At 39.0% G+C, this 26,796-nt stretch overlaps 1 protein-coding gene and 1 long non-coding RNA gene across 7 annotated transcripts in view; one reads left to right on the forward strand and one right to left on the reverse strand.

Annotated features, from left to right (window-relative positions):
* The window catches only part of LOC120480044 (uncharacterized), a 44,889-nt gene that overhangs the window by 14,419 nt on the left and 3,674 nt on the right, over positions 1-26,796 (reverse strand). The gene's annotated exons all lie outside the window — the stretch shown is intronic.
* oprm1 (opioid receptor, mu 1) lies at positions 6,190-26,233 on the forward strand. 3 transcript variants are annotated; one of them, XM_039672953.2, is made up of 3 exons: positions 6,190-6,804; positions 23,150-23,508; positions 24,734-26,233. In XM_039672953.2, the coding sequence occupies exons 1-3, from the start codon at positions 6,551-6,553 to the stop codon at positions 25,264-25,266; spliced, it is 1,146 nt and encodes a 381-aa protein (XP_039528887.2). In that variant the 5' UTR covers positions 6,190-6,550; the 3' UTR covers positions 25,267-26,233. The 3 variants fall into 3 exon arrangements, with proteins under 3 accessions (XP_039528887.2, XP_088973116.1, XP_088973117.1); XM_089116990.1 differs by having other exon boundaries at positions 6,196-6,804; positions 23,150-23,511; XM_089116991.1 differs by lacking the exon at positions 6,190-6,804 and adding an exon at positions 9,737-10,001 and having other exon boundaries at positions 23,150-23,511.

The raw sequence follows: 26,796 nt of genomic DNA on the forward strand, positions 1-26,796 counted from the left end.
ATGTCTCTGGCAACAATTAAATCCTGACACGGACCAGCTTGTGAATATGAAATAGAATCAGCAGCAGACAGTATCCTGCAGTTTAAATAAAACTTCTGACTTCCTACTTTTCCTTGACATTCAATACAAACTCAACTATAATGTCAGCCTATCTCAGGAGATCTAATATTGGCTGTGTCGATGACAAAGTGGTGGCTCTTCACAGACTTTGATAAGTACAGGAGTGAAAGCCTGTTAGCCTCTTGTTTATGTGAATCTTGATGGTATTCTTGAGTCTCCACGGGGGTCTCAAAGTTGTGATAGAAATATCTAGACGATTGTTTTTACATTTCACTGACCTGCCTTTACAAGCATAGTCGCTGTTGCATAACCTCTTCTCTGAGGATATATTCTCTGAGGGCACAAAAACTGCCTTGATCGCGGTTCTCTGTTCCTCTTTTAAAATGAATGCGCTGTCGATATCTTGATGGATATCATCAGCAATGGTGGAATCTACACATCTACATTCTCCAGCGGCAGCCACCTTTGTTGTAAACGAATTCAACCCAAGCACTCTTTGGAGACATCAATAATTACGTTACTGTTAACCATTTGTCCATCATTGAATGAAGCCTGCACTGACAATTTGATTGGTCCGAACAGCTCTGGTTCACGCATAGTTGCTCCACAATGGATCAAGCCCAGACCAAACTTCCCGACCTCAAATGTTGTGGGCGGGGCTAAGTTCGGCTGGCATCCAGGCTAAAGAATAAATTGAACTACCTGTGAAATGATCCAGTATTTTTAAAAAATAGAAATTAACAAGAAAGAACAAAAATTACATTTAGGTTTCCATCAGTAGCCTATAAAAATGTGGGTAACAATTTATTTTAAGGTGACATAGTTACATGTTACTATACATGTACTTACTATAGTAATAACAGTAAATAATGGATTAGTACAAGTAACTAATCCTAACTCTATACTAAGCAGGCTATAAGTAGTTAAATACATGTACTCAGTACTTATTTGAGTAAATACAATCACCTTCAAATAAAGTGTGACCAAAATGTGATTATTAGACTAGCTCGTCTTGTCACAGTTGTAATTGTTAGTGATTGTGTTATTTGTGGATTTCTAACTAAACTAATGCATCATGGCACATGCTGCATATTATTATTAATTCTTACTTTCTAATTACTAATTTGAATTATTAATTAAAAGTTTACACCTGCACTTTAGTAATAAAAAATATTAATATTCCATGCATGTGTGCTTTCATAACATTTATTTTGGACAATTTGTTTGTGTAGAAAAATCTCAAAAAGACGAGCATGAGCAGTGACTCACATGTACACGCAACTCAGGCATGCAAGTCTGTCTTTTCTCAAACAGACTGTAATGAGAAGGTGAAAAAGTCAGATGGATGCATCCAAAATGAATGTTTAGAGTCAGGGGAAAAAACATGTACTGTAACATGTACAATTATTCAGGAGGTGCAGACCTACAAATGCAATACCCTTGCCCTCTAATTTCCTAGCAACCATTTGGAGGTATTAAATCGTTATAGAGGAGATGAGCATTAAAAAAAAAGGTTGCAGGGTATGATTAAGTTTTCCATCACAAGCTAAATTCACGCTATATGATCTTTGCGAGGCTTAAAGTAGACCTAAGTGTAAATGCTTCGAGGCTTATTCAAATTGGCCAAGTAGAAAATTCTGTGGTCTATTAAACATGTCTATTTGACAAGTGTTCTCTCTCATACATTTCACATATAATGGATCAGAAGATTGCAAAGTCGTTTAAAAGGGGAAGATGCCCCCAATGTGCATTTACTTGGAAACACATTTAGATACTAGTTTAGCGTGCAGGATAATGCGTCATGTTTTATTAAAAAGAAATAGAAATATTTCTAAATTTAGTTGTCCTGGCACATAATGTAAAAATATTTCAAATGATATTCACACAAAAAATCTTTTATATTCAACATATTTTCCCTCAGTCAAAGATCATTATTTTCCAGACACAATTAGATTAATTAACATCAAAACGGTTTCGACTGACTAAATCTTGCATGTTTTGAGATGAGATTTTCTCTGGTCTTGCCCCAGGGGGCATCTAAGTTGTATATTTAACCATTGGTGTTTTGATTTATCAGACTTCAGTCTTCCTGTTCAAGCTTGTTTGCTGGAAGAGTTGATAAGACAGAACCCTCCACAATCCAAGGAATAATGACTAAATCAGTGCTGCTTTTAAGAGTCATTCAAGTTGTCTCACTGCTGAAATATGAGGTAAATATTTTTTTCTCATCAAAAACAGCCATTCCATTAATATTGAATGTATTCCCAAATGTCTAATAACATAGAATTCAAATAAACTCCCGGCAAGTGCTATACTGTAAATTGTCCTCCAGGCCAGAGACACTACAAGCCATAGGGACGATGTCATTTTTAAATAATAAATGTTTTTAAAGCGACGAGCATTACGTTAATTTGCAGGTTTACACAGTTTGCCTGTGTTTTAATCAGGAGATTCTGTACTCCTTCAGAAGATGTGTAATAGGGGGTAATTCATCAGCCGGAAACTGAAGCTTCGCTCGGGAGCCGCCATTGTAGAAGACCATCACCTGCTATAGCATTCCATTGACTCCCATTCATTTTTTGCGTCAATTTGACAGCGAATACCTTTACATCTGAGGCGTTTAAAGACTCCATTTGTCCATTATTTATAGGAAGGCCAAGTTTAGTAAGAGTTTGTTTCCTGTATCTATACGAGCTCTAAATACAGGAATCGGCCTTTGATACGTCAAGTATGCTCTCTTGTTGTTTTGTAGATGTTTATATGTTTATGTTCTTAATATGTTATGCATGTGTGTTTGTATTATGTATGCATCTATGGTGGAAACAAATGTCCTCTCTTAGACAAATAAATCATCATCATCAATTTCTAAAGAAACACGACAATGCATAACAGGCTCATACTTTGTATCTTACGTAATGGCCCAGCGGTTTTTGTAAAAATAGGCTAAAGATTGCGTCCTAACCCCTCAACTCTCTGTCGCACAGTAAAGAAATTACCGTATAGACGGATGGAGAAGCTTGCGGACAATTGGGTGGAAGTGGAGGCATAAAGTCAAGAGAGAAGCCCATAGAGAGTTGTAAAGTTGCTCCTGCTGCTAGCTCATGCACAGCTTTACTCACGCTGTCAATCTCTGCAAGATTCGGAAGGGAATGATTCAGATTTCTTTTGGCACATCTAGAAGACTTACAAGTGTCAGACAGGTTGCTCACGTCACATCTACGTCGTCAAGCTCAGTTTCAATCAGTAGCTCAGTAGACTTCAACAGAGAAAAGTGAAGTCAATTAGAAGCACTCACTTCCTGATCGCCAAGTGCACTGCGCAGGCTCAAACTGAGCTTGATGACCTAGATGTGACGTGAGCAACCTGACAGACAGTTGTATGTCTGCTAGTAGCTGTGCCAAAAGAAATCTGAATCATTCCCTTCCAAATCTTGCAGAGACGGAGAGCGTGAGTAGAGCTGTCCATGAGCTAGCAGCAGCATTATTATAATAATAAAGATTATTATAATACACAACAATAATTATATAATAATTATAATAATCATTATTATAATACACAACAATCATTATTATAATTTCACTCTGTAACAATCTAAAGCTTCTAAGTCAGTTTTAAATAGGTTAGAATCGATAAAACTGGAAGCATGCCTTGCAGATCCAACATGAAAGATCTTAAATGAGATGAGATGTCAGTTGAGCATATTTATAATTTAGTGCACCACTTTATTGGCGAAAAAAAGACCAGGAATCATTGAGTTCAATATCTTATTTAAGGGGCATAAAAGACAGCCCAGCTGTGAGAAATGGGCATTAGAGCAAAAAATTGGAGATCAGGGTCAGCTCCATAAACTAGCTACTTTAAGGAGACAGTGTTGTTCAACTCTAATTACAGACATAGGACCATTCATTGTGGTCTTGGATCACAGACAATAGATCTACAAACTGAAAAAGCAATTTCTAAGAACACGGTGACCTTTATAATCTTCTTAGACTTAGCAATATGCAAAAATCTGCTAAATCTTGTATGCATCTTGTATGCAATCTTGTGCAAGGAAAAGTATTTTTGAAATCTTATAGGGACGAGATGACTCAAAAGATGCATTGTAAAACCAAATCACGCCGACACACCTCAAAGGCATGAAAAAGTTATTTTATGTGAACAGTGTGTACTTTTGTTAAACATCAATTGTGCAAATGCTGTTTCAGCAACCCAGGTGCCAGAATATAATTGGATTAAACTAAATGATCTCTTTTGCACCTTTATGCATACTAATTTCTGCATGATGGATCATACTTGAAATTACGTTAAAGTAATACTTGGTAATGCTCACCCAACATGTCCCCAGAACATAATTTCTTGCTTAAAACTCTCAAAGGAAAGTGATGTCACAGACATTTACATTAGGATAATTAAAATCAATTACTATTAGATTGTTTTGGACTTTGCAACACCTGACATCTGATACTAACAGAATTACATGATAACATAAAACATTCAAATGAAAGAGTACTCTGAGTTCTTCTTGTCTTTGATGGAGGGAAACTAATTTGTATTAGTCATTTGTATACCTTTCATTGGATTCAAAAGATTCAGTGGCTTGAGACTATCATTACAATCATTAGAGACCAGTGGCGTAGGTTTTCTTTTGAAATTGGTGGGGACGGGGACATCAATATATAAAAATATAAAACGTTCTGATTGAAATTATTGCTAGGGATATATCAGTGTCACTGGATATTGGTAGGGACACGTCCCTAGCGTCCCTATAAATTCTACGCCGATGTTAAGAGACCATTAGTAAAATTTGTATGTCTCTCAGCCTCAATATATCAATAAGCTATATTGTTAAGTTCAAAGTTAAGAGTTACGTGGCAGTTAAATTATTTGAAAACACTATTGTTTTATATTGAAAATCAAAGGGCCCTGCATTATTATTTTGGTAAGTGGGTAGATTGACCTTAAAATACAATTACGTTCTTTTATGTCTTAAAATATTGTTCCTTTTAAATTACTTTTAATATTGATTATTATTCATTATTCAACAGAGCCCTAAAAATAAAAATAAAAAATGAACTGTGTTAGTTGTGTAGGAAAGGAACCGTTTTTCCTTACGCTCATCTGAACATGAGAAGAAATTATGAAAGACACAAGCAATCACAGACAGCGCTCACTGACAGCACTCATTACGTTCAGACATACAGAGACAGAAACACATCAGACAACTTATTTCACACCAATGGAGGCACCGCTAAATGTGACATTTATATCAATGTTTAAAATGTTTCTGTTTCTGTAATTGTTAAGCAATTGTAAATGATAAGCAAAATCAAAGCAGATTATTTACATGCTGAATCTCAATGAAATATTACATGACTATAATCTTATATCATATAATATAATATCAAATTGTGTCAATTACTCATTTTATCCTGAAAAAAAAAACATTTAATACATGTTGGTATACAATATTTGATTTACAGTAAATTAATATTGTAAATCAAATAATATCATGGTCAGTTTACTTGTGAAAGTAAATATGCCACAAGCCTTAAAGCCATCAAAAAAGCAAATAAACATTTCCCTAAATTTTGCCTTGGAAAATAAACAAAAGCCAAATCAGTAGCTATTAATTCATATTTATTGTAAAATGTGCAACATGTATGTGAGGAGACTAAGTGTTGTTATAATGACATTTAAATGACAATAATGATAATAATAATAATGACAATACAGGTATTGTATTGCAACAGTTTAGTCAGTTTTCCATGCTAAAGATAACAAATATTATTCTCAAGCTTCAACTGTTGCCGTGGTTACCACAGATTTTCTGTTTATCACCAGATGAAAATATGAGCTTTGTTTAACTTTTACTTTATACTTTTGAGGCTATTAAAATGAAACCCCCGTTAAACTGAATAGCCTAACCTCATAAAAAGATGTATTTTTACGACCTCAACCATTTGTTTTCATTTCCTTTTTTATAGTTCCTATAAAAGATAGAATAGAATAGAAGCCTGTTCACAACCTGTAGCCTAAATATGGCATTAAGCCGTATACACCCAGCTAGAGATGCAGATGCACAAGAGCGATTTTAAATTCAAACAGCTTCACTGATGAGAAAGTCACTGGAATCACTGCAAAAGCCATCAGCGACTGCTAAAAGCCTCTAGTCATGTGCATATATATGTGACGTCATTTTGTTGAATAAAATGCGAATACGCGCTACGAGCGACGCTCGATACATTTTCACGAGGGTAATGTAAGAACAGCGGTGATAGATTTTAACATAGAGTCATAAACAAAGGGGATTGTTAGGTACACTTACAGCAGCAGCAGCAACAGCAGCATCAGACTGCTTCAGTAAACGGTTGAGAGTTGAGAGTCCGAGCATTTTGAAGTCGGACAGGTAGGAAATTGATATAAAAAACGTGACTGATAAACCGCGCGCGCGTAAATAACTTGGGCGAATCTCACCCATACAACATTTGCCATGGAAACTACTGGCAACATTTCAGACCTTCTCTATGCGCTTTCTAACCCTGCGGTGTCGAATGGCAGTGGATTCTGCCGAAACTTCAGCAGCTCCGGTCTCGTGAACATGAACAGCTCCAGATGTGACAGGACGGCAGAGCTGGACAAAGGCGCAACTCCTGTTGTAGTGGCGATCATCATCACTACGTTATATTCTATAGTGTGTGTGCTGGGACTAGTGGGCAACGTCCTCGTCATGTATGTTATTATAAGGTAAGAGATGACATGTAAATTGCTTTATCTGTTGCCGATGCACAAAAACACCTGGCTTCACCTGAATAGCATAGGCTATTTATACATAGTTGCTTTAAAAACTAGACTTCTTATTAATTTGAAAGATAACCTGTTGAAAGAGGTGGTGATTTCCGGCCATTAGAGTCGTAAACGGCACGTTCATTGCATTACATTACAGAAACATAACCTGTTATGTTGATATCAGTCATTCAGTCACAAAAAAGACCTGTCAATAAAACAAATAAATATTTTTTTGCCGTAGGCTACTTCATGTTTTAAATAAAATATGCGTGGTTCTCATTTTTAAAATATAAATGCTTTTCAGCTCTGCACTAGCATAGCCTATTTCATATCCACTAATGTAACAGAGTGCGTACACGAGTACGAGTCTCAGCGTATACGAGAGGACAACACATTACGTGCCATTCACATTGAGTTGGCACTTAATATTGTCAAGTACTCTATTAGGACTTTTCTATCACGTGTTTTTATGTATAAGGGCAAGCAAATGGAACAAAACTGGGCGGATGCTTCACATGAATAATCCATTAAAATGCAGCAGAAAGTGAATGGCTTTGATAGATAGACAGACAGACACATGCCCATGCTGTTTCCCGATACATGCACCTACAATTCACAGCTGCAAGCTGCTAAGATGATTCAGAACCGGTTTTTGTGACTTGCCTCATCTAACCAGAAACATGGCAAACACATCTGACCTGATCCTAGGAACACAGTATTGCCGGGCGGGCATAAGGAAAAGAGGCAATCAATAGAGTTATTAAACAGACAGTGAATGAATTTCAATGATAAGGGTGAGGACTTGTTTGTCTTAGAGAATTGTGATTAAATAGGTGGCACTGTATTTCAGATCATGCATACATTAACTACTTAATTCAGAGATGCTGTGTCTGACATTGAATACAACTTTTATATCCTTTAACAGAATAATATTTGGTCAACAGACATATGAGGCATATGGAGCGTAAAGATACAGGAATCATTCAATTTGTTTTTAATTGCTAAAACATTGACCCCTGTGTAAGGTCACCTGATTTTCTTTGCTTTGTGGAGCCTTAGTGCTTTCCAAGAGTTTATGAGCAACCAGTCAGAGTTTTAGAGGCAGCTGCCTACAGTGAGAAGCAAAAAAAAGATATAGCTCAGTGGGTGCAATCTACTTCTGTGAGTAATGAGCCGATTACAGTCAGGGATTGGTTTATTGACCCTATCATGTGGTAATAAAATCAGCCTTGGGAGACATAAAAAATATTGAGCAATGACATTGTACAGTAAGTCGATTTAAAGGTGCGGTGCAGGTTTCCTCTCATGCAGTTATCTAAAAACCTTAGGAACGGATCTAGCGATTCACTTTTCTTTAATAGGATAATTCACCCAAAAATGAAGAAATGTACTAATTCTCATGTTGTCATAAAACATTAATTTCATTTCATTCATTGAAAGTCAGTTGAGTCCAAAACAACACTGGATCCAACTAAGTTCCCTTTCGTTGTCACTCCGAGTTACGTGGGATGACGACGAATGGTCCACTTAGAAGCCTCTCATCTTCGAAAGAAATAAAACGAGCCAATGGCAAGAAAATGCCATTTGTCTGCATGGCGTAATTTACATGGCGTAACTCCGCATGACCCACTGCATGGGTATAAAAGGTAATATGCAGATATGTTTTTGCCTCAGAGCCAAGAAGTTCTCTTCACTCCTGCAGCCTATTCTCTGACTATCTTCAAAAATCTTCTAGATGACCAGCTTCCAGTCGGTGTTGGTGTGATGGCGATTTCCAGCAAGTTTCACATTCCTCTCTGAACTGAACAGCGTCTGTGTTTCTCCCTGGGGGCTTCAGTACTGCTGCAAGCTTTTCTCTCACAAAAAGAGCATGCACATGCTACATCTTTCTAAAGACGATCTGCCCGTGTATTTATGAGTGGGGTATTCTGATAGATTCAGCTGATTGACACGAGCGCTGTTTTGACGTGTTTGAGCTTTGATCACGTTCAGACAGCGCTCGTGGATGTGTCACATTCTCCCAGCGGGAACAAGACCATCGCAATGTAACGGTCGAGACTCAATGAGCTTAACAGAGCGAGAGTCCCCTCATCCACACCCTGATCTATTTTCTCCACGTGAGATAATAATTTGGCTGGTGGCCAGGGTGACCTAAGACGGCATGTTTGGAACTAAACCGACGAAATATCCTCGGTCCACACCTTTCACATTGCAACCCGTGGGGTTTCGAATGAGTTCGCCGACCCGAGCCAGCCCGCCGGCTGGCCTGCGATCTCATTCTCACACGATTCTGATGAAATCATGTATATCGCCGTATCACAAGGTGAGCTAGAGTCCTCTAGAGATGGTTCGTCTGTGCTGCCATCCTTGGGTGTGCTAGCATAACGAGTCTGATCCGTTGTCGCTATTGCCGGACATCACAATGCGGTTGAGGGTAAGTCTGTGGGAAAGCACAATCTGATCATCAGGTTCCTGAGAGGAGCGAGGAGACTGAATCCTCCTCGCCCTCATCTCATTCCTTCTTGGGACCTCTCAGTGGTTCTAACTGCCCTGCAGAGTGCTCCCTTTGAGCCTCTGCAATCAGTTGAGATTAAGTTCCTGTCGATGAAGACAGCGCTCCTGGTTGCACTGGCCTCCATCAAGAGGGTAGGGGACCTGCACGTATTCTCCGTTGACGAAGCATGACTGGAATTTGGGCCGGCTTACTCTCAAGTGATCCTGAGACCCAGGCCTGGATATGTGTCCACTCCCTTCCTGGATCAGGTGGTGAACCTGCAAGCACTGCCCCTGGAGGAGGCAGACCCAGCCTTGGCACTGCTCTGTCTATTACGCACCCTCCACGTATTTGTACATAGTACGCAGTGTTTCAGAACATCAGACCAGCTCTTTGTCTGTTATAGTGGGAAGCTAAAGGGAAAGGTTTCTCCTGGCAAAGGCTGTCTCACTGGATAGTGGACGCCATTGCTTTGGCATACCAGCAGCAAGGTTGAACATGCCCCTTTGGTGTGACTGCCCAGTCCACACAGAGTGTGGCGTCCTCTTGGGCTCTAGTGCATGGCGCCTTGCTAACAGATGTCTGCAGAGCTGCGGGCTTGGCTACACCCAACACATTCGCCAGATTCTACAATCTCTGAGTGGAGCCTGTGTCCACATGAGTAAGAACCTCTTTTATACCACAAGTATTAGAACACGATTAGATAGATGAGAAGGTAATAAGTGACGTAACAGTTGGAAGTGAGAATGTATTGATATCCGGGACTTGATTTTTTCCATCAAGAATTGATTGGATCATTGTATGGTTGTTGTTTACTATTGCTGTGATCTCATGTGAGTTACAGGTTGTCCGGCCTTCACACCTGTAAACACATCAGAGAAGAGAAGAGATGTTGCTGCAAGAGGAAAGGGAAGTAATTTAGATAACAGATTACAAGGGCATAGGAATAAAAAAAGATTAATATGCACGGATAAATCATTTGTAATAAATACAACAATATTCTAAAAAAACAACAATCAATAATTGTCAATTTTGATTTCATGGTGACTTTAAAGTCGGCATGAAACCGAAGTTATGATAGTCTTTTCTTCCCTTTTGTGACATCTGAGTGAGAAAACTAGGGCATGATTTTGTCCATTGTGAATTTGATGGTTGTGGTTTGCTATTGCTGTGATCTCATGTGAGTGATAGGTTGTCCCACCCCATGCCGAAAAGCATGTCAAGCATGTCCATGTCAAAGAATTTTGATTTCATGGTGAAATTAAGGTTCCAAACTGAGGTTTTGTCAATGGAATGAAAAATGGTGCTTACAATGTGGAAATTGAACCTTAGAAGTAAATGGCCAGAAGTCTTTTTTAAAGCATCATTGCATTTTGTTTTATCCTGTTGCATCTAGAGTTCAGGAATTCTTGCAAGTGATAAAAAGTAACAGCTGTGCGGAAAATTTGTTTCAAGTGCTGAGGGTAAATGCTGCGAGTTCAAATAACATAAGCTTCTTGTTGTGATGGAGAAGCTTCTGCGATTGTTTACAACATTTCGGCTCTGACAATAACCGCATCCTTTACATGTGTCCTGCAGCTAGAAACAAATGAGAAATAAATGGAAAACATTCATCAATTATATTTCTGTAGGCAGAAAGATACTTGAATTAGAGTAAACATTTGTACATATCAATTAATTTTGGATTAGTTTCTCATACACATCTTGAAGAAAGGTTAAAAGCTGTTCTTGTTTTACTACTGTTCCACAGGAAAGTACACAAAAGATGAGGCAAAAAAAATCAATACTGGGCACAGTTTCTCTCATTTGTTTTATTTATCAAAAGCTTTGCTGATATCCCTTCCTTATCTCTGCATATGTTCCCCTTGATTTGTGCCAAATGAACCTCAAACATTCAATTATTATGATAAAAGCAAAAATCATATTGGATTCCGCATTACAGAGACAATCAAAAAAGGGTTTATTTCGTTTATACTGAGCTCTAACTTGACTGATTAATGTCTTCAAGTTTCAGACAGCTTTACTCAATCTAGCCCTGGCTTTTTGCACCCATTTCACTTTGTAGCATTTTGAACCTGGCTTCAGAATGTTCAGGTAAATATACCCATGATGTATACTGAGCTAACAAAAGGTATAGTAGCCACAAATGTTTATTGATCCTTGTGCAATCCTAATGGTTCTTATGATCCATTATTTAATTAGTGTAAAAAGAGCTCCTGTCTGGAAGGCAATTGTTTCGAGAGGTTGTATCCAACCCAACCCCAGTAGTGTTTTTGCCAAAAAAAGAAGAAGAGAAAAACAATACAAAACCAAAAAATGTGTCTTTTATTTCTCCCCTCTGGTCTTGATTGTATCTTAGATAGAATAAATAGGTGCTTGCTTCTAAGGCCTACACCTGGTCGATTAAATCACAAGTGGACGACGCTAAATGCAGGTGGGTGTAAAATGGGGTCTAAAACGTTTTGAGCTTGTCCACCTTTGACCACATCCAGAGTGTCACAGGGGCTGTTTACACCTGACCACTTCATGCATTTTCTCAGATCGGATAGCTATCTGATTTATCAAAACGATTCCATTTACACCTGGTCACATAAATGTGTTTTTGCAAAACGGATATAAATCCGATCTTCAATTCCCACGCTATATACAGATTTAATGAAGTGCACGTCACCGAAAGCAACAGATACAGTATGAGCTGCATTTTATTGATCATCGGCTAATTTCAAAATCAGCAAAGACAGCAATAAGAAAGAGCTGCAACAGCCCTGGTCAGATCATTTTGTTTCTTTACTTTTAATGAATATTGTAGTGTCAAGCGTCTGCGACTTACTTTCACTTTGATTTGCGATAGATTGCAGCGTTGGCTTGATTAGGCGCTCAGCTGCTCATCTGAGGTGATCATGATATCCGATCTTTTCGCGATCGGATAGCTATCTGATCACAGAAAACGCATGAAGTGGCCAGGTGTAAACGGCCCCACAGTCACCCTCAGCATTTCCCATGATCTTCCCTGGCTCACACCTGATCACACTCCTCTATCACCCACACCTGAAAACCATCACCCTCATTATCACACCCCATATATTCAGTCACTTTCTTCTCCATCGGGGTCTGGTCTCATCTATGCTCAACGACATGCAGACTCCTTGCCTGAATACTCGTCTACACAGAAACTCTACATCAATCTACAGCTAGCTAAGTCAGCATCTATCTTCAGCCACCATCCACTCACCAACGCCTGGTTCCTGTTCAGGAGAAGGAAGCAGTGCCCTACCAACGCTGTTTACAGTGTACAGTGTTGAACTCAACTGGGGATGTCGTCGGACGGTGGAAAGAATACTTTGAGGATCTCCTCAATCCCACCGTCACATCTTCCATTGAGGAAGCAGACGCTGAGGGCTCAGAGGTGGACTCGTCCATCACCCTAGCTGAAGTCACAGAGTTAGTCAAGAAACTCCTCGGTGGCAAGGCACCGGGGGTAGATGAGATTCGCCCTGAGTACCTCAAGTCTCTGGATGTTGTGGGGCTGTCTTGGCTGACAGACCTCTGGAGTATATACGTACACACCACTCTCGATTTACTGGTCAATCAACGTTCCTACTCTCACTTATGGTCATGACCGAAAGGACAAGATCCCAGATACAGGTGCCCGAAATGAGCTTCCTCCGCCGGGTGGCTGGGCGATCCCATAGAGATAGGGTAGGAAGCTTGGTCACTCGGGAGGAGCTAAGTGTAAATCTGCTGCTCCTCCACATCGAGAGGGGTCAGCTGAGGTGGCTCTGGCATCTGCTCCGGATGCCTCCTGGACGCCTTCCCAGGAAGGTGTTCCCAGGTTTGTCCCACTGGGAGGAGACCTCGGGGAAGACCTAGGACCCTGGCTGGCATGGGAACTCCTCGGTCTCCCCCTGGAAGACCTGGAGGAATTGTCTAGGGAGAGGGAAGTCTGGGCATCTCTGCTTAGACTGCTGCCCCCTTTACCCTGCCCAGATAAGTGGAAGAAGATGGATGGATGGCATTTTCAGAAGTGCTGGGTACAAACTTTTCAAACTGAGCCGCCAATGTTGTTTGAGTTCTTAAATGGTTTAGTGGTAGATCTTTTGTCAAGCGTGTCAAAGGTTACGGGTTCTAATCCATGCTAGTATACTTTTTTTTCTCTCATCAAAACTGAATATGTTCATCGGTGATTGCAGTCTATATCAAGCAGTGAAACGCTTGTGTGCATTTTATTTTGTGATTTCACCGGAATGAATAGAGTCTCCACAATGGCTACAGATTGAAGAGCGCGTCCGAGTGAAGACTGCGCGCGCCACAAGAGAATAACTGTATGTGCAACTGATAGCAGGTCATGAACGCATGAACTAATTGTTCCGCATTTGTTAATATATGGCGTATACAAACATATGGCGTAATTTAGATATATTTCTAAGATGGAAAATGCGGTTTTACAGATACTATATTTTCAAATGAAAGATTGGTATCAAAGAGACACCCAGGTTCCTAACTGACGACGAAGACTTAACAGAGCAGCCATCAAGTGTTAGACAGTATTCTAGGTTATTATGTAAGGAAGTTTTTTTTTTTGTCCAGAAAATAGAATCTATGTTTTTTCAGAATTTAGTAGTAGGAAATTACTAGTAATCCAATTTTTTATATCAGCTATGCATTTCGTTAATTTTGCGAATTGGTAAGTTTTGTTAAGAAATATACTGTACAGCTGAGTATCATCTGCATTACAGTGAAAGCTAATTCCATGTTTCCTAATGATATCTCCTAATGGTAGCACATACAGAGTGAACAGCAATGGTCCTAGTACTGAGCCTTGTGGTACGCCATACTGAACTTGTGATCAATAAGACATCTTCATTTACTGCTACAAACTGATAATGGTCAGATAAGTATGATTTAAACCTAGTGCTATTCCACTAATGCCGAAATAGTTTTCTAGTCTATTTAAAAGAATGTTGTGGTCAATGGCATCAAATACAGCACTAAGATCAAGTAACAGTAATAGAGAAAACCACAATCGGATGATAAGAGCAAATCATTTGTGAAACGACAAATCAGATCAGAAACAACTGATACAGAACATTTAACAATGGTTATTCTGCAACCATAAAATAACTTGCTGGGTGGTTATTTTTACCCATATAATCTTTAAGCTAGGTGAAAGAACAGATGGGTTCACTCCTTCTGAAATTGAGTATCGTTTTACTACCTTACTTATTTTCGTTTGTCAATCTCTTTATTAAATCCATACGTATGATATATTAATCGAGAATTTTTTTGTTTATGGACCAAAATAAGCATAAACTCCACAATAAGAGAAATGCTATAATAATGTTAGAGCAAAGTTAGGAAAGTAATGTTAAAATAACTGTATACAAACCAAAAACTAACATTCTATTTCCATAAAAAAAAGACATTCCCGGCTTACCAAACCCAAACCTTTAAAAAGACCGTTCTGGGAACCAAAAATTATTAGCTGCTAAACTTGTGTCTCCCTCATCTACTTCTGATCCAGACGACCAAACCATTTTAATATAAGTATACAGGGTATATAAGTAGCCTATATTCTACGTATATAGCATATGTAAACGGCCTAAAAGTGGCAGAAGATATTGATGAAATTCCTTCAGTAAAGTCAGCCGCAAAAATAACTGTCCACGTCCTTTTTGCAGATTTTAAAATTGCAGATTTTTACCTGCGTCTCATAAAGTCCCCATGAATTCAAAATTGACCATACTTTGCTCAAATTGATCGTTTTGTAACGAACAATTCATTCATGCAGTTTGGCTTCGTAATCTTTAATCAAAATCAGAAAATTTTTCTCCCCTCTGCATTGGAGGACCTTCCCTGATGACGTAGGTTTAACAGTTTGGGTGTCTGCTTAACATCCGTAACCACGCCCCTCCAACTGACAGTAGACAGGCTGTCTGTGTGTGAAAGGAGAGATGGCGAGGAGGTGCATTTTTGGTTGTGGCACTCATAAGTTAGTGAGTTACATGCAGGTTACTATCATAACGGTTAAGGTTGCAGCAGTAATAGCAAATAAAAATAGTTTTATAATTCCAACTAGTGTTACACCTACTTTTCTAGATCCAATCAGGTGCTAGTTGGAAAAAAAAATCCACGCCCACTATTTTGCCTCATTTAGTATTCCGTTTCTCTTGGAAATACGTCACAACACTGGAGAAAATTAGTTTACAACTTCTGGTTCTCGGGGACTTTAAGTAAATTCTGACAATAGTTTATAATGCTAAAAAAAATTATTTGTGCTATATGGTAAATGCAAACTGTTAGTCAGTCAGTCAGTGTGCTCAAAACACAGAGACTCAATGTGGAATGGATGTTCTCAGGAGGATATAGAGCTCTGTTGACCAATCATGCATGACATTGAAATGGAACTGTTGTGCTGCTGTGTGAATGGACTAAATGAGAATATTTGTTGGGATGCAAGAGACAGACAAAACTGCTCTGCACTGCAGAATCTTTGAAAGGATGATTCAGTGCCAGATAAAAACCGCAGTGCTTGCCTTGGCTGATATGGTGAAATAAATAAATGGCGTGGTTCGAAAAATATTATTTTATTATTATGACTTCTAATTTGATGTATTTGGCATTGTCATATTTTATCAGGGTTATTTTTTCTCTTTAAATACTCATGTCACTGCTTTTTCCACCCAAAAGAGCAAGTAGCAACAGAGAATATAGTAAATGGAAATTGTTGTTCTAAGCCTAAACAGATTCCTGGAAACATTTCAGCATCTCAGAGCCATAGATTGACTTGAAAAGTGCTATTTGTCAATGCCCTTATTCTTTTTAATGAACCTGACAGATAAAAAGACTGCACTTGACATCCACCTAATTGGCATAGAAACATAAAGACAAGCTGAGTGGTTGTTGATGGGACTCCAGCTTCTGGACTGGACGGCAGCCTTGCAACCGTGTCTTAGGTAGACCGTGTCTGACATTGTAAATGTAAACGTCACTTTTGATTAGTTTTAAATCAGCATAGGCAATTCATGCATGACTCACTCAGATTAGTTTGGTTACATTATCATATTTTCCTCAGCCATTCTGGAGGCTTTGAAATCAGAAGCGCATCACGAAAAAAGAGAAAATAAGCTTTTGAGTGATTCATCTGTTTCTATCCCATTTTCTTCTTTTCTTGCTTTTAAAGATGAAAAAGTTTGCTGGGGCTCATTTTAAAAGCTTGTCATTTGGATTGATAGCTGTGTATTGGGTATTTAAATTATGCATTTTTTCATACATTCTATCAAATCAAATAACCAGTGATAACCAACACAAAATTTCAAAGCTTCGAATATTTTGAGTCATCATCCTTTTTTATTTTTATTTTTGTTGACGTTATGGCAATTATACGTTAATTATTTTGATGTAGCATCTAATTCACAACGATAGACCATAAAGTTCATTTGTTCCAAGTAATTTAACATAGCATTGTGTCCATATCTATGAGCAGATTGCACATAGGTAGATGGTATAAGAAATCTGCACATGTTCTGGTGTTCCCTAGCAACAAGCAAGTCCTTGGTTTTTTCACAACAAATTCTGATTTGCCTGGTTACTACACTCTTCCTTCAAGTTACTTGTCTTCAACCAAAGTCATTTACAATGCATTGTCTTTGAAATGGTGGTTAATGTTAATTTATGGATTGTCATCATACAAATTTAACAGTATTGTTTATTTAAAGACATGTTCATGTTCACATGTTCAAAAATTAAGCTTTTCATTTATAATTTATGAAAATAATAATAATACTCATATTTTACACTTAAAATATAAGAGATGCAAAAAAAAATTATCTTAACAAATAAATTTTAAATAAATAAACTTCTCTTGGCAAGATTTAATGTTTTTTAAATAAGTCTCTTGCTCATCAAGGCTGCATTTATTTGATAAATACAGTAAAAACAGTAATATTGTGAAACATTATTACAATTTAAACTACATAATTTTGATTTTAATATATTTCTAAATGTAAATTATCCCTGTAACTGAGCTGAATTTTCAGCATCATTACTCCAGTCTTTACAAGCATTTCAGTCAACACCCCAGACCACTTGGTGAATTTCATGTCTTTGTAAACTAAAGTTTAATGCATTTTATGAAGGATTGTTCAGTGCACCTATGCAACAATTGTGGAGGTGGGGGAAACCGAACCACAGAAAGCGAAAATTGTCGGGCCGGCAGTATGCGTCCAAATTTCTTAACCGTTCTATTTCATCGGAAACGACCTAAAAACAGGTCTTTTTGAGATAGAGGAAAAACAATTTGTCCTTTGAAAGTAATTTTTGCAAATAACATTGAGAATACAACCGTAACAAAAGAAAATGGATTGTCTTGTCACAAATATTATTACCATCAATGCCTTGAAGGTGCCAAGCAGGGTATTTAAAAGCTGTTTTTCCTTTTTTCACCTGTCACGTTTCAGCATTGAGCACTGTGGGTTTTTTTTTTATCATGCCAGAGGAAGAGAAAAAAGAATTACCGGTATACCCAGAAATTTTAAATCAGTTTGGCTTCACTCAAGCAAACTGACATGAATAAAGACCACCTTCTACATGACAGACAATAAATTCTAGCTTTAACTTTTGAATTTTTGCTACTTTTGACAGCTCTCTGTAGAAAACATGTTAACTAGAAGACATGTGTCTGTCTTCATCTCGGAGTTAGCAAGTCGATGTCCTTTCTGAACTTATGGACTCTGCACTGAGCTGTTGGTTGACAGTCCTAATTCTTTCCATAAGCAATACTGCACACCTTCCTATAGGTTAACCAGAGGTCTTGGTTGCCAGGCATGATGTCCGAAATACGTTTATTCTCTTGGTAAACTTCCCTTGGTTGATTTACAAAGCTTCAGGGAGGAAATAGATGTACTGTAATCTTGCTGTAAAAAACTGCTCACCAGCACCAAAAACACAACATATACTGTATGCTGCTAACCATCAGTGTTGATTCAGCAAGGAAGATAAATACATTTTTAATGGGCTTGCCTTCCAGTAAGTGATGTTCTCAACACCAAAGAGCAGCTTCTCCACTCAGTGAGAAGACTCAAGGGTCTGGCATTTCACCTCTGAAGTCTTTAATGTGGAGTACAGAGGATCAGTGCTTCCCTGAGATGCCTTCATAATTAGTCAGCACCTTGTGGGAAAAATAAACGGTGTGACCATTTGTCTGGTGCAAAGAGCCCTTGGATGACAAACAAATCATTAGAAATGGCTGCTGGCCTAGACCCTTACATGAGACTTCTAGTTAGTGATGAATGAATTTGTTCACCGCACTGTGGGGAAGGGTGTTATGTCTAGGCATTTTTACAAATGCTTTACAGCTGTCGAAACATTTTGAAAACAGAATTATTTTCAATGCTTTTAAAAATTTCATTGTCATTTTATCTGTTACAGAGAATGTCATGGTCAGTGTTTGGTGAAATGCATTAGAAAGCACTTAATTCTGTAATTAAAAAAAAATCCCTTGAAAAATAATACTCTTAATTTTTCAGTAATTTAATTACAGTTATAATTGCATTACTGAACACTTTAAAATGCTGGGTTGTTTCAACACATGTTTGGGCCAAATATGAACAAACCCAAATGTTGATTTAATTTTTTTAATTTATTTTTTTGGTCACACTTTAGATTAGGGTCCAGTTCTCACTGTTAACTATAACTTTTGCCTCAATAAACTCCTTATTGCTGATTATTAAAAGATAAGGTAGTTGTTAGGTTTAGGTATTGGGTAGGATTAAGGGTTGTAGAATTATGTTCAAGTAGAATAAGACATTATTATGTGAATTATAAGTACTGATAAACAGACAATATCCGCATGCTAATAAGAAATAGTTAACAGTAAGAATGGACCCCAAACTAAAGTGTTACCAAATGGTTGGGTTAGTCTGTTTGACCCAAACATGGTTTGAAACAACCCACAGCATTTTTTAGAGTGTTCAGACTATAAAACAATTCTATATAAAACAATATTTAAAATCAAAATGTCTACAGGTAAAAAATGTAATGTTTATAATCCAACCTTCAGCCTTTAAATAATGGGCTGCTATGCCACCGATGTCTGGGCTGGTCATTCCGCCTCGCTGCACCACCAAGGGGACGCATGACCCCACTGGTACGGTCCTTGGCTAGAGCTTCCTAATCTGTCTCGCTGGGTCTCCCGAACCATCAGGCTCGGCTATGCAATTCAGTTCGTACGGTCTCCTCCCCGCTTCAGGGGAGTCCGCTTCACTATGGTCCGTGGCAATGCCGTGTCATTAGAGCGGAGGTCGCCACCCTACTGGCGAAGGGTGCGATCGAGACTGTCCCTCCAGCCAAAATGAGGTCCGGCTTCTACAGCCCCTACTTCATTGTCCCGAAGAAATCCGGTGGGTTACGGCCAATCCTGGACCTGCGGGACCTTAACCACTCCCTTCACAGGCTACCATTCAAGATGCTCACAGCCAAATGCATTTTCGAATTTGTGCAGCCCCAGTATTGGTTTGCAGCGATCGACCTAAAGGACGCCAACTTCCATCTCTCCAGACCGTTCCTACGGTTTTCTTTCGAGGGGCAGGCATCTCAGTACGCGGTTCTCCCGTTCAGGCTCGCATCTTCACAAAGGTCGCCGAGGCAGCCCTTGTACCGCTTTTGCAAAAGAGGCGTACTGGACGACTGGCTGATCCTAGATCACTCTCGAGACCAGGTTTGCGAACACAGGGACCTAGAGCTCCAGCACCTAGCTCGTCTGGGTCTTCGGGTCAACTGGGGAAAGAGCAAACTTTGCCCCACGTGCAGAGGATCTCTTTTCGAGCGAACACACGCAGTCACTGCTGTCTTGCCTGAGACAGTACGAGGCCACGGTTCATGGATCCGCAGCTGCGGCAACACTGCTTGGTTTGCTTCATATGAGGCCGCTTCAGCTCTGGCTTCCCAATCGAGTCCCAAGGTGGGCATGGCAACAAAGCACGCTCCAAATACCAGTTTCCGACCTGCCCCCAGACCTTCACCCTGTGGACAAACCTCAGCTTTCTACAGGCAGGAGTGCCCTTAGACCGAGTTTCCAGGCATGTTCCAAGCATGTCTCAACAGATGTCCCCACCACAGGCTGGGGTGCCCTGTGCAATGGACATGCTGCCGCAGGTTTCAGGACAGGACCCTCCCATAAGCAGTCCCGACATTAATTAGTTCTTGCGGCAGCTCTTCAAACCCCTTGCCATTTACGATATTAAAAAGCCTAATGTCTTTACAGCAAAAGCTGACACACTTCTCCGTCACCGTTTGTTTCACCTTTGCAGGAATGGGTTTTGATGCTGTAACAAACAATGTGATTGTAGTTTGATCCTGGGCACTGGCAGGTGTTGAACAGCTTTGATCAACATGCCTTTTCAGTGACGAATTCCTTCTCGTTTTGCTGTTGTACTTTAACAGAATGTCGCATCTTTTGCATTTCACACATCCCACTGTCTCATTATGCACAAAGTCCAAATTTTTCCACACCTCAGACTGATTTTCTTTGTCTGTGCAACCAAAACATAATCGGCAGAGGCCAACCTCTGTTTCACCTCCTCAGCATCCATTTTCGCGCTAATCGAAACGCATCACCTGACCACTCATTTACCGCGCAATCCAGAGTGCAAGCCCGGCCTGCGCAAGCCCGAGCCCGCGTAAAATGAACTAAATTCAGGCCGAGCCCGACCGAACCCATCATTTGGGCAGAGATCTTCAGCTCTAACGCAGGGCACTGGAAGACTGCTGAGAGGGTGGCATGATTAGACTGGTAACCCCATTCGTCGTCATCTGACGCAAGTCAGAGTGACAATGAAAGGGAATGTCTCCGTTCCCTTCTCAGGGAACGAGGGTTACATTCGTAACCGAGATGTTCCCTTTCGTTGTCACTACAAGTTACTTTTCCCTACCATTTCCGCTGTACTGAGTTCAGTCTTGGCTCCTCAGCAAAGAAACATATCTGCCTATTGTCGGCGTTCTCCTTTTCATACCCACGAGGTGGGGCGGAGTTACGCCATGAAAATTCCGCAGACCCATGGCATTTCCTTGCCATTGGCTTGTTTTATTTCTTTCGAAGATGAGAGGCTTCTAAGCGAACCCCATTGGTCGTCATCCAGCGTAACATCTCCGTTCCCTACTCAGGGAACGAGGATTACATTCGTAACCGAGACGTTGCTGTTTTTTTTTTTTTTGCAGATGTCATTTTGTCCACACACTGGCTATTTTTCTGTAGCTGACTGTATTTGGATGGACTAGACTGTGTCCTGACTTGTATATTTCTGTGAAAGTCAAACATTGGATCTGTGACAAACCATAATCGTTTTTGCAGTGATGATAGTTTACATAGTGTAAATGCGCTTAATTTATCATCTCTGCTGCTATTGCAATACATCAGAAATTGTGTATCTTCATAGTCCAGATTGCCGCATGACTCATCATGTTTATTATCTTGCCCAGAAGAACGGTAAGGAACATAGAGTCTTTAAAGTATGTTTTTCTTTCATCTGGATGTAGAGTGTACTACAAAAGAATACCAGCTGTATAAGTGTCTCTAAATAAACGTCCCCAGCATTCCCAGGAAATTATGGATAAATGCAGTTTTCAAAGTTAAAGGAATGAACCAGATAGATCTGCAATTTGATAAAGTAAAGATGTGATTTGACATACAGTCTCAGAACGCCCCGTTACAGAAGGGACAGAGACCTAAAGACAGAAAAGAAGTGCTAAATATCGATATATTTCATGGAAATTAGCCAAGTATCCATTAATTATGCATTATTCACAAAAAGCTTATGTATTTAGATTGAAGCAGGCAACCACATTGCACTCAGTTTTTGTAATTCTAGACTAAATTATTGTTTAAATCAATATCTAATTTTTCAGCATTGAAAGATCCCCCTATTGATATCATTCTTGGGGTTTTCTATCAGTCAATAGCATGAAAATGACATTTCATTTTCCAGATCAAAGGTATCTTTCCAATTCATCACAAAATGAGCAAATCAGTTAAGGCACAAATGACTTGTGTAACTAGCTTTCTGTGATACTGATGTGTGCAAACCATTCTTTCATGCTACACCAACATTGGTATAATGAAAGTCAAGCTCGGGGTTAAATCTATGATCAGTAGGGTTTAACATTTCTTTTTGCGATAAAATCGAAATCAGAGTAGACAGAGACAGAACAAAATATCCATCCATCCATCCATCCATCTCTTTTGAAATGACAGTATTCTGAAGTTCCTAAACTTCTAATGTTCCTTAAAAAAATATTTGAAAGCTTCTAAACTATGTTTAAATCATCCCTTTTTGTTATTCTACTTTTAAATTTGTCTGCCTGCGTATATGTTTTACAAGAGGACTTTGGATTACTTATGTTAAAATTTAACCTGTGTATTTCTGAATAGACATGATGTAATACATAAAACAGCATTGTCTTAAATCTGTACACTTCAGCACATATTCGTATTTTTAAATTGGATTAAAAAAGCGCTGAAAAGCTGGTAAAATATGTCTGAAACATTACTGCAGTGGTATTGTGGAAAGTGCATTTGTATAATGGTGTAGATAATGGTGGTTATCTGGGCTCTTAAATTAACATTTCAATGAAGTTCATAGTTGCGTTACACTTAATGGCTTGAAGCACACTGTGTATTGTTACTGAAATCATAACATATATATAATATAATATGGGGAAGGGGATGCTTTTTCAAGTCCGTTTCTGTAGTACCTTCACATACCCATTACTCGCCCTGTTCAAATTGTTTTTCCGATCTATTTTTATCTATTGCAGATACACCAAAATGAAAACTGCGACCAACATCTACATCTTCAATCTTGCTTTAGCAGATGCCTTGGCAACAAGCACTCTGCCCTTCCAGAGTGTGAACTACCTGATGGGTACATGGCCTTTTGGAGACGTTCTGTGCAAGATTGTGATGTCCATTGATTACTACAACATGTTCACCAGTATCTTTACCCTTACCACTATGAGTGTCGACCGCTACATCGCTGTTTGCCACCCGGTTAAAGCCCTGGACTTCCGAACCCCCAGAAATGCCAAGATTGTCAATGTGTGTAACTGGATCCTTTCATCTGCCATCGGTCTCCCTGTCATGGTCATGGCCTCCACCACTACTGAGTACCAAGGCAGTTGTATGTTTACCACCACATTCTCCTATGTACAGTCAATGTAAAATAAGAAGAAATATCTTATTTTGTTTTCCACAGAAGCAAGAAAGTCACATATGTTTAGTGTGAGACATATGGATGAATTGATAATAGAATTCTGGAATTTTGTTCCTTTTTTTTATTAAAATTCCTCTTCAAGGCCAATTACAATGAAAAACATGTAATAATTTTCATGTTTTGAAATGAACTATTGCCTTTTGACTAGCTTCCTCAAAGCAACAAATGATGTTGTGCCAAAATACAAAATTCTAATAGTCTGATCAGATGCACTGACTTTCCTATGACAAAAACCTATGACAATAATTTAAATCTAGTCAATACTCAGACTGATCTCATGAAGTAGCGTGTGTATGACACGCCAATTCGTATTTCCATTTTTGGCGTGCTATCAACACACATAATCGCTTTTCAGCGTGTTTATGAACGCCGTTGAATTAACGTTATTACTGTATATATAAATATATGACTTACCCCAACCCCGTCCCTAAACCTACCTGTCACTGGGGTTAATGACATTTATGACTGTTCCCTAACCATCCTAGGAAAGAAAAAGATAGGTCCCCAGATGTAGATGTACATTTTGCTTTGTTTCGCTCTGACATTTGACGGCGTGTACAGACACGCGGAATCACGCGGACGTTAATGGCGTAGACATACACACGGATACATGCGGATAGCTCAAAATGCGTAGAGATAACACGCCACTTGAGTCGAAAGTGTATGTTTACGCAAAAGTCATGATGTCATGTTGCAGAACTGGTGGCAGTTGGGTAAATGTTTGGTTATGAACATTTCTAAATCAACAAATAACTATTACCGATTGGTCATGAAAATGTCATTTGACAGTTTAGTTTTGTTGTATAAATTAGTAATAGAATTCTATAAAACAATAAAATAATCATATTTCAAAAAAAGAAAAAAACATTAAGATAGTTTTCTCAATACTGGAAATGTTCAGGTTTTTACTGTGTTGACACAAATTTTGCAGAAAATTTTAGATTAATGTCACTTCTAGACATTTGGGGAGAAAAATAATAAAATGGTTTAATAGCCCATGTCTCTGAGGCTCCCTAAACAATGCCTTGAGGAAATAATGACTAGTGGTTTAACTGTCTTCTTTGTAAATTAATTGATTTTCACACGTCTCAATGTGTTATTGTACTGAGGTATATTCTTATTTTCACAGCGTTTGCAGTCACTGACTGCACTTTGCTCTTTCCCCACCCCACCTGGTACTGGGAGAACCTCCTGAAGATCTGTGTCTTCATCTTTGCCTTCATCATGCCCGTTCTCATCATCACCGTCTGTTATGGCTTGATGATCCTTCGCCTGAAAAGTGTGCGCATGTTGTCTGGTTCTAAGGAGAAGGACCGCAACCTACGGCGCATCACCCGTATGGTCCTGGTGGTGGTGGCAGTTTTCATCGTCTGCTGGACGCCGATCCACATCTTTGTGATCATCAAGGCCCTGGTGACCATTCCCAGCTCACTCCTGCAGACCGTCAGCTGGCATTTCTGCATCGCTCTCGGCTACACCAACAGCTGCCTCAATCCGGTGCTCTACGCCTTCCTGGATGAGAATTTCAAGCGTTGTTTCAGGGAGTTCTGTATTCCCAGTCCCTCCGTGCTGGACCTGCAGAACTCCACACGCACTAGGAACCCCCAGCGTGAGGGCCAGTCCAGTGGCAACACGGTTGACAGGACAAATCAGCAGGTATGACTAGTCCTGGAGATGTCATCACTGGAGTCCCACTGCCAACCCAGTGTTGACATGAGCTCGGAGGTCACGCAGGTCACCACAGGTGTCTAACACCCTCATCTATAGGACTTGCCGTAGGTTGAACCTCTTTATGCATCTTGCTAGGCCTCCCTTAAAGAGCTGTTTTACAATTTTGGTATGGAGAAAGACTGTTAAAGTAGATATCAGAGTGAAATATGATATAAATACTATATTATTTACCCCAAATTACCCCGATAAGCAGAGCTTATTTCACTATCTGTGATGTTCACAGTCGTGCATCTGATGTAACTGTTAGATTAGTCCAGTATTGAAGAAGTATATATATATATATATTCTCTAATAGTTGCCTCTTAAGTCCCCTTTAATATTTAAATGTTAATAATTATTTTAAAAGTGATCACATTGCTTTATTTGTTGAAAGAAGAAAATAGTATGTACAGTATTCACTTATGCTCACAGAAAATGTAAATTAGGTAAGATAAAATTATGTTTTTTTGAAAATGTACAGCATTCAGTGTCTTTCCCTTGAAACATATTGCCATTTTAACCTGCTTTCATGGACAACAATGCAATTTGGTTAAGCTGTCTTATTCAATTATATTCCTTTGGAGTGATTGAAATTAATCATCAAATGACTGCTTGAAGTGACGTGCGCACAGTTTCTCTGATTTACCATGGACTTCATAGAAAAGCCGAACACAATAAGAAATGCCTCTCGCAACAACGCATAATTTTCATGCTTTGGTGGTGACAAATGTATTGTGCTTGTAAGCTGATGCAAATCTCTTGTACTAATGTAAATGTCCAATGTAATTGTCTGATTGTCACTCACATTAAGACCTTCTGTCTGAAAATGTTTGATGCTGTAAAATAGAAGATCTGTATGCTGGTGTTTCTGTATGGTTTTTATATATGCAGCATTATAAATAAATCATTCACAACAGAATATGTGTTTTTAGTGAGATGGCACTGAATATTTAGATTTGATTTGAAAGTTATGTGAATGCTTTGTCATACTATATGCTTTGTGTCAGTCACTATTTGCTGTGGCTCTGAAAAAATTAATCAGCATTAGATAATGGATTAGTTTAATGCCTTAAAGGGTTAGTACACACAAAAATAAAAATTATGTCATTAATGACCACCCTCATGTCGTTCCAAGGCTGTTCATCTTCGGAACGCAGTTTAAGATGTTTTAGATTTAGTCCGAGAGCTTTCTGTCCCTCCATTGAAAACGTTTGTACGATATACTGTCTTTGTCCAGAAAGGAAATAAAGACATCATCAAAGTAGTCCATGTGACATCAGTGGGTTAGTTAGAATGTTTTGAAGCATTGAAAATATATTTTTTGTCCAAAAATAACAAAAACTCCCGACTTTATTGAGCATTGTATTCTTTTCCGGTTCTGTTGTCAATCCGCGTTCAGTGATGCTCATGACGTAAGACGCTGCTGACGTGTTATCTGTGCGCCCGAGCTTCATTTACAGTCAGAGGGAGATGCACGCTGTA

This window comes from Pimephales promelas, chromosome 11 (assembly GCF_988280905.1).
Source record: "Pimephales promelas chromosome 11, fPimPro1.hap1.1, whole genome shotgun sequence".
NCBI lineage: Eukaryota > Metazoa > Chordata > Actinopteri > Cypriniformes > Leuciscidae > Pimephales > Pimephales promelas.

Coding starts and splice junctions, on each gene's coding strand:
- oprm1 (XM_089116990.1), top strand. CDS start 6,551: ATGGAAACTACTGGCAACATTTCAGACCTTCTCTATGCGCTTTCTAAC. Junction 6,805..23,149: donor GTCATGTATGTTATTATAAG/GTAAGAGATGAC, acceptor TATCTATTGCAG/ATACACCAAAATGAAAACTG. Junction 23,512..24,733: donor TACTGAGTACCAAGGCAGTT/GTATGTTTACCA, acceptor TTATTTTCACAG/CGTTTGCAGTCACTGACTGC.